Here is a 9,068-nt window from a genome sequence, read left to right as displayed (position 1 = left end):
CGTGGTCACGTGTCATTTTATGCATCTTTCATCATAAAATATCGTGTCTTGGTCAGTGTTGCTAGTCGATTGCTGAAGGACGTCAACATGATGCCATTTGTCGGCACCAGTGATGAAATCAGTGTTTCATAAGTTATGCTTCAGGTGTACATAATTTACTTATTAAACATGGATCAAAGCTTCCAGTGAGTGGATCTTGAGAGGTACATGGCACGGAAAAGGGGTAAAATTTGATGCAGACTGCAGGAAATCTGGGATTATTCTGACTATTCAACCGAATGGCTAGCTACAAACATGAAGTATTATGGCTAGTTCCACAAATATCATTTTGGAGATGCATTGTGACAAAATCAGTGAAATGTCCATAAAGCATTTAATAGACTAAAATACTATTAAGCGACAATCGTGGATTCATATTGGAATTTTCGCTGTCTCAGCATTTGATTGAAAACCTTGAATCTCAAACGAAACAATAGCAACCCTGATTTTCAACTTATGAACGGAATCATGACGGAATCACATTTTTTCAAAACTTTTTCAAGCTTTTTTAATAAGATCAACGTCTCATGTCTTATAAAATGTGTGTTACTCGTGACTCAAAACTTTCCGTCTCAGTTAGTAAGTCGTTTACATTCATAATGTATTATGTAAATCAGCAAAAGCTCAGAAAATTCATTTTCCATGTTTTTTTTAGCGGAAGCTGAAAAAAGAATGTCTTAAAAACTTGAAATTGTTTTTCATGTTTCATTCACGAATTTTTCTTCATCTTTACTTCAGATGTTGATTTCACAAGCAATATCCGTGACCTACCTGAACATAAAAAGTTGCAAAAAAAGAGATGCTTAAAATAATTGGGATTGAAGCAAGTTTAATGACTTTTTAAGTTACAACAATTTTATTAAGTTTTATTTTATTCAAATTTCCATAAACCAAGGTTAGATTTAACAATCCCGACCAACACAAATTATTCATAACAGTCAAGTGGCTGCTACATTCCATCATATTTGCCATTTTCATGTTATTTGACATAAAAGTTGCAAATTAAATGCCATGTGGTCGGCATGTGACTAGCATGAGTCATTTGGGCCTGTTGGGAATTTAATAGCTTGCTATCAATATATATAGAAGAGAGATGAGGTTGGTTTGCTCCTTTGTAATCAATCGGATATATTTAAGTAGATCCTGCTCTTTGCCTGTCAGGGGTTAGTAAGTAGGATCGTTATTGATCTTATTTTGTAGACCAAGATAGTGTCTAGGCTTTAACTAGGGCGGCCATCTGCAGTATTTTTGCCGGGACGCTGCTGTACTTTTTTACTTTGCTGCTGTGTCCCGACAAAGCCTCAAAATGTCCCGATTTTTTCCAGAAGTGTCCCGATATTTTGCGAAAATCCTCTGGCCACTCTAGCTTTAACTAATTACCAGGGGATGTGGATGCCAAATATATTTAATATCCTTACTTACAAGTTCCGCATTCTACAATATTTGTGTCACTCGAGTTAGTCATGTAGGTTAACCATCATATTCTTAAATTAAGTAAGTTAAGTTAGTAATTAAGTATTATTATTTTCTAAAGTTAATGCATGAAATAGTTAATAACAGGATCATCATCATCATATTCCGACTCATTTTCATCCTCATCATGATTGTCAGTATTTTCATTCTTCTTTATCAAATTATAAATCTTATTCGAACACACAAGCCGTTTCTTAATGATATCATTAAAAATTTCATGTACTTCATACTCATTATCCAGCTCACTATTTAAAAACTTTTCCAATCTATCCATGTCATTTTTAAAAATTTCACCTAAAAACGATGCAAATTTTTTACAAATATCTGGTTTAGCAATAGCTGTAAAAACTAATATATCCAGTATTGAATCTGCCAAAATGTCGATAATCTCATCATCGTCAAGATATTCCTTATAAATGCTAATAAAATAATCAAAAGTTGAATTACTTTTGGCATTTGTTATTCCTCTATACAGGATACTTTGTGGCCATTCCAAAAAATAACGACTATTGTATGGAACGGATTCATTTCTTGCAGTTCTTGTCAAATTGAAATTATCATAAATGAATATTCCATCATCCTGTACAGTTAAAATTAATTGTATGTCCTCTTCATATGTTTCACTGCTATTACTTGAACTGCCTGAACCAACTTCTTCGTTATTATCTGAACTGCCTGAACCAACTTCTTCGTTATTACCTGAACTGCCTGAACCAACTTCTTCGTTATTATCTGAACTGCCTGAACCAACTTCTTCGTAGTTGCCTGAACCGTCTGAACTATCTTCATCGTAGTTCTCTGAACTTTCTGCATTGTCTGCACTAACTTCTTTGTTATTTCCTGAACTATTTTCCTTTTCTTTTTGAGCTTTTTTACAAATTCTAGTGTAAAATTCCCAAATAATTTTAAAATTTTCGACCTTTAATGCAGCGATGTGAAGTAAATTCTCACTTTTGATTATTGCTATAATTTGATCCGTATTCAAACTTCTTTCAAAATGATGTAATAAATATTTCAATTGCTGTTCATCATGAGGATAAGAAGGGCTTGATGATATCTGAAGGTAATGAGTTAAAGAGTTTTCGAAGCATTTTTCCTTATAATTACCCTCCAAACTATCTATTACGGACCAAAAAGAATCATAACAACTCAAAGTATTGCTTGTCAACGGATAGTTTCCTATTTTGTGATCAGATGTAGCTTTTTGAGCATTGTATAAATAATTTGGAATAATAACTGACCCTGCTTTATAGTAGAAAAGATTTGACCATTGTTCATCTGATAAACTTGTATTAAGTGCATCAAATAAATCACAAAGTGTAGAATTAACTGTAAATTCAATTTGGCTAAACTTTTCATGTTCTCTTGGAATTTTTCCATTTTGATAGTGAAACATTCCCAATATAATTGTCCCTTCTTGATCAGTTCCATTTTGGAATTCTTCAAATTCACTTTCACTTAAAACATTTGTCTTGTTGACGAGATCTAAAATCATATTGGGATCAATATGATATGCATTATAAATTGGATTAAATGCAGCTGTATAAAGAGTTTCTAGCTGATTATATTGCAATAAAGTTTTAAAAACTTCTAAATCTTTCTTGAAGAAATCGAACAAAAATTCTAAAATTTGTGGTTGATCAGTTGCTAGAAGATTAAATAATGCTTCGCTATAATCGTCTTCTATAGAACTAACTATTTCAGCATTAAAACTTTGATTGCTTTTAGAATTTTTCCTTTTATGAGACTTTTGCTTATCACGATTTCTGTGATTTGATTTAATCGATTCTGTTATTATGTTTTGGTTTTCCTGAGTCTTTTTACTTTGAAGCACTAGAAAATCTTTTATAAAGTCAGTAATAAGCCATTGACCATGCCCGTACATTCTTATGAAATGGAAAAACAACTCAACCCTTATTTTGGCTTCATCAGATCCTGTACAACTATTAGAATTGTATACATTGTCAATAAAATATTGAGCCATAAGAAATTCAGCGAAACTTTTATGAGAAAGTTTAAGATTTCCGTAACCATCGTCATGTAAAATCCCAATTTGAGCAATTTCACTACTACTATTGATATTATACAAATATTCCAGATTAAAACCATCAAGATTTAAGATTTTTAGTAGATTTATAGTGTTTAGATTAGTCACTTCATTATACAATGCATAAAAGTGCAAAACTTTGATGAGATTTTCCTTGCCGGATATGATTTTTGTAATGAAATTATCACTTGAATTAGTTCTTTTCTTCCAAATATCAATTTTGTTATGAATAAATGTTTCATAAATTGAATATAAATTTGCTGATTCCAAAACCGTATCGCTATCCTCAATATCAGCAATCATAATCAGAATTAATGGAGTATTTAAGTCATTAGAACTTGATTTTTTCTCAAGAATTTCAATTTGTTTAATTGTTCGTTCAATTCTTGTTCCTACATTTGTTGAATTCCCTTTAGAATTGATGTAACTTGTTATAAAATCCTTCCTAACTTCCACATTAAATGGAACCAATTTAAATGAAATTTGTTTAAGCCGAGTTTGAAGATCATGTGAGTGATTGGGTCTGGTGCATACAAATTGAATTACAGTTGTGTTTACATGTAAGCTATCGAATGTAGTCATAATTTTATCATAATATTCTGACGAGACTTCATCTAAGCCATTCCAAAGAATGAACGTTTGATTGGAATTGAATGCTTTTTTGAAAATATTTTTGTCAAAATCAGATTTGGTTTGGAAATTTCTAAGCGGATCTAACTTACTTGCTTCTGAATTCTTTAAATCAATATATGTTACCCATGACAATGGATTTTTGGATTTAATATATTTTGCGAGATTTTTAAATGTTACTGTTTTGCCAGTTCCTGCTTCATCTGATAAAATAATGAATCGTTTAGTTTTAGCTCTTGTTATTAATTTATCAAAATTAAGTTGAGCAAAATCTAAATCATCTGAATTCAAGGGAAGAGCTTGCGGATTCGATATAAAGGTATCACTCTCTTCAATCTCATGTAATTGCATGTGATATTCATCATAGCTCTTATTAACAAAATCTTCGTAAAAATCTTTAAAACTTTCATTTAAATTATCTGTTTTGAATTTATGGAAGACCAGATTAATGTTTTCATCAATAAAACTTCGTTGAATATAAAATTTGACATCAGTTTTAACCATATCCCCAACTTCCAAAGATCCATTAAACAGAACTTGCTTTATTTCGTTATGATTAAGAAAATCAAAACATTCTGAATAATTTTGATGAAAATCTTTGAATTTAAGTCTCTCAGATTGAAATATGAGATTGGAATTTAGAAATTTCTGCTTTAATGGCTTGGCTAAGCTTGTCCAGTTCAATTTAATAAAGGATTCATATTTTTCAATATTTAATGGTTCGTCGTTTTTAAGCAAATTCTTGACTACATTTGAATTAAGTTCATAATACACACTTGAGTTAGACTTAAAAATGTCATTAAAACGTAACTTAGTGCCTGCATATAAAACCGAATGATTTTCAATTTCCTGTCTATCTTCTGAAGTTAGTTTTCTATATTCGTAGACAGTTTGACGGTAAAAGTAAGCAAAAGTCCCAACACCAATAAGTGAAATAATAAACATAATAATTGCTAAGAAAAATCGCTTCCTTAATTTAGAAATTTCCTTATCCTTGTTTGCAATTTCCTTTTCAACTCGTTCCTCGATCTCTGGAAGTGCCTTCTTCATCTCTGGTATGACTTTTTCTTCATACAATCTGAATAGTCCGTCAAACTTCTCTTTACATTCTTCTAGCTTCTCAGGCTGATCATGATAATGAGCCATCATGTGTGGAGCACGAACTATCATTTCAGCATGATGCCGGTCATCCGGATAGAAGTCATAAACCATATCCACAATATTTTCTGTTCCCTTTTTGGCTTTACATTCTCTAGACACTTCTTCAATTATATCTTGCGATTCCTGGTCATCCTTTTTGTATGGATTTGCATCATTATTAAAAACCAAGTTCATTGCATAGTGACAAAGTTCATGTGCTATAGTTCCAATTGCCTCATGTTGTTGAGCTCCATCTAACAGTTGCTTCGCTCCGATATACATTCGTCCTGATAAATAAAATAATCCAGCTGTGTACGATTGAGCAGTTGGATCAATAAACTCGACGGAATCACGATTAAAGTCAAAAATGATTCTGAATTTTTTGGATGCAGCAACAATGAGCAAAATTATCTTAATAGATGGATTTTCATTAAGCAATTTGAAGGCATTTTGAACAAGATTGAGTTTTTCTTGGACATTGGTGACTTCTTCATGTCCAACGTAAGAATTTGACATAAGAATGTTGATGTGCTTCTCTGGCATGTCGATAGAATGCTTAAAATGAACCTCGCGGAGATGACGTTTTTCGTCGTAGTCAAGCTTATTCATAATCACATTGACATCCTCATGTGGACCAAATAAGACTTTATTTGTGAGCAGAACTTCATACATGTCAATCAGGTTGTTCTCAATGGCAAATTTTGGTGCTGATTCATTGTTAGTCGTGTAGAAATAGCGCAAATTTCTGTTGTTATTCAGTATTTCCTCTACTTTTACAACATCGTTGTCCTTAAGAGCTCTTCGAAGGATCTTGGACGATTCTATAAACTGATGAACATCAGCTGGACACTTGGTGATATCAAGACTCGATGGATATGTTAAATTTGATTGAAGCAGCATCAAAAGGACATTAAAATGTCCGAACTTAACAGCTATTGATTGTGCGGAATCAGAATTATCAGGTAAATCAGAACTTAATCCTGATTCTAACAGCATCTTTGCGATTTTTGAGTTTCCTGACTCAACAGCAAGGAGGAGCAAATTGTATCCACGAGAATCAGCAAGCAGATGAAGCTCGATTTTATTGGATTCATTACGATTAGTGTAACCGCTGTAAAGTCCTGTGAATTTACAGAATTAATAATATTATTTTAATTTCCTTGATTCCTTTATCTTACCCAGATGTCCTTTTTTTAGTGAACTTGTTAGGAATACAGTTACAAACTCATAAAGCTCAATGTAATCTTCTGATAAACGTTCCTTGTAAGTCTTTAAAGCCAATAGACTTTTAATGTCCTTTGATTTCCAGAAAATTGAAAACTTTCGAAACTGTTTGGACATTAATAATATTATAACTGACTTTTCCACACATTTACTGGCTAAATCTGAGATTTCTCTCATGTTTAACTTAACAAAGTCTTCATCGACCTCAAATCTAAGTACAAGAATGTTGGTAGATTCATCAAGTTCTAATTTTAGACTATTTGAGTCGAAAAAATTCAGCGCTTCTGAGAGATTGTCGCAGTTAGTTATATTCCATATTCTCACATTTTCTTCCTTGTCTTTTTCTACAAGAAGTGCTCTTGGTTGTTTTGGGATACTTATAAGTGTTGATAATAGTGGAGATGATTCTTTGATACCTTTAGAAGAAGAAAAAATTGTTAATTTTTTAAGTTATAAGCAGAGCTCGAAGTCGATATGGTTGGAGTCGATTCGACTCATAAACACTCGACTTCAAGTCGACTCGACTCGACTTCGAGCTCTGGTTATAAGATGATGGATGTGAGCCCATGTCGAGCCATATCTTCAGTTAAAATATTGGGAATAGGGTTTTCAATACAGACATTAAAAGCTAACCCGGAAAGCAAACGGCTGAATTAAGCCATTCTAGCTTCAAACCAAATTCTATGAAATTCAGCCCAAGACCAGCTTCAAGTCAATCTGGATTTTGAACCAATTAATACAATTTAATATCGATATTGAATTCAAATCGTTGCCAGCATTGAAATCTCTAATCGGCACATATTGAAATGTTTGTACTATGGCAGCCCGAGCGGCTCAAATGAAGAATTTTCTATCGCGTTGCTGAACGTGCAACACCAAATGAAAGCCGTCTCTAAATGGCTACCACATTAAGCCTTCTCATTTGTGTCATTTGACCAGTACAATCATAGAAAAATTATAGACACTTCATGGCAATATTCAAATGTGTGCCATTATTGTCACTATCATAATATAAAGTCATTTATTAACTTAAATGCAATTTTATTCCCATCTTCCTGGAATAGGAAGATTTCGCTATTGTTCATTTCTCATCATATTCACAAAACTCATACAAAGTCAAAAGTCACATAAAGTCCACTCAATTGTCTTCATCTTTTAATAAAACTGGAATTATTAATTCGCTTACCTTCAAATTTATCTACATGACCTTGAAGTATTGGTGCTTTTCGAATATTGAGAATTTTAGGTGCATCCACTGGAGGGGAAGTATTTGGGTCCATAATTAAATGTTATTGAGTATTATAGGCAAAAATTCATTTTAATTTAAAATAACTTGAAGAATATAGCACTTATAGAACTTCACGCTTTATCTTTCCATGGACAACTGGTGAATAAAAAATGTAAATGCAGATGCTTCAGAAGAAAACAAGTTTATAATTTTTTGTCTCAAAAGATTCTTCAAAAATACACATTTTGGTAAGTTTTGAGGGATTGATGGTGTAATAGATGTTACTGATGGTGTAATCGAAGATCTTACATTATGTAACACTTGTTTTATAGTTTCAGAAGCTTTTGAATATTCAATCGTAAATTTTATACTCTAATTCTCTTGACTGTTTATCTGCTGTTTATGTAAATTAAAAACGTTCAAAACATATACGCAATATGCGACATATTCTTCAAACATTCCATATCACACATGCTATTTTATGATTTTATTAAGCTGGTCAAGTGACATTAACAGAACATATCACAGTTTCTGGTGAAATCTATAAGAGAGCATGGAGTACAATTGATCTGTACGGCCAGCGAAGTAAGTAAGTAAGTGAAGGGATCAAGACGGGATGCAGCTTTTTATGATTCTCATGACTTTCCTCCTTTTTTGGACAAAACCTCTCTTCTGACTGTGTAGAAGACATAGGCAGAACGCCCCCTAGTAAATAGGTAACTCGAATACTTAGCACAAACAGAAACTGCATAGTGAACAGTTCTCTAGTGTTATATAAGGTTCGTTCTACTCTACTCTCCCATACCACTGCAGTCATGAATATATGGACAAAATTCTCAATTTCTTCTAAACACAAGCATTATGACAACTTTTCCTCACATTCATCTTAACATTTTTTTCTTCACACATGATATCTTCTTTGTGTCATGTCGGAAGTGTAGTCCCTTTTCAATTTGCATTCACTTTTCAATTACTATAGACTTTGGGTCTCACATTCAGCAATTTCCTTTTGTTCTTCCTCACCAACAAATAAATTGTAGATGTACAATACAAATTGTTAGCATTGTAAATGCGGCCCAGATTATGAGAACGAGAAAGATATGCAAAATGAGGCAGGATCGTATTTATTAAGGCATGACTCCTTTAAGGCTTCGTCAGGGACGGATTTAAAGGACCCCTTAAAACCATTTTCTTTTAAGTCGCTCGGGTTTTTATGGTTGGCATACCTTTGACTCTTGAAGTTCTACGTTGAATACTTCCGCGTGTATCCACTGCTGTACGTTAATG

At 32.8% G+C, this 9,068-nt stretch overlaps 1 protein-coding gene across 1 annotated transcript; it reads right to left on the bottom strand.

Annotated features, from left to right (window-relative positions):
* Positions 1–908: 908 nt before the first annotated feature.
* On the bottom strand, positions 909–7,918 carry LOC139089082 (uncharacterized). The gene is made up of 3 exons (XM_070638509.1): positions 7,740–7,918; positions 6,508–6,969; positions 909–6,450 (listed from the first exon to the last, which is right to left on the bottom strand). The coding sequence occupies exons 1-3, from the start codon at positions 7,831–7,833 to the stop codon at positions 1,574–1,576; spliced, it is 5,433 nt and encodes a 1,810-aa protein (XP_070494610.1). The 5' UTR covers positions 7,834–7,918; the 3' UTR covers positions 909–1,573.
* Between the last annotated feature and the right edge of the window lie 1,150 nt (positions 7,919–9,068).

Source organism: Chironomus tepperi, unplaced genomic scaffold (assembly GCF_022539635.2).
Source record: "Chironomus tepperi strain 1889 unplaced genomic scaffold, CSIRO-AGI_Ctep_v1 contig_174, whole genome shotgun sequence".
NCBI lineage: Eukaryota > Metazoa > Arthropoda > Insecta > Diptera > Chironomidae > Chironomus > Chironomus tepperi.
The sequence above is the reverse complement of the archived record's forward strand: the minus strand, read 5'-3'. Positions and strand labels throughout refer to the sequence as shown.

Coding starts and splice junctions, on each gene's coding strand:
- LOC139089082 (XM_070638509.1), bottom strand. CDS start 7,833: ATGGACCCAAATACTTCCCCTCCAGTGGATGCACCTAAAATTCTCAAT. Junction 6,970..7,739: donor TCATGTAGATAAATTTGAAG/GTAAGCGAATTA, acceptor CTTCTTCTAAAG/GTATCAAAGAATCATCTCCA. Junction 6,451..6,507: donor ACTAAAAAAAGGACATCTGG/GTAAGATAAAGG, acceptor GTAAATTCACAG/GACTTTACAGCGGTTACACT.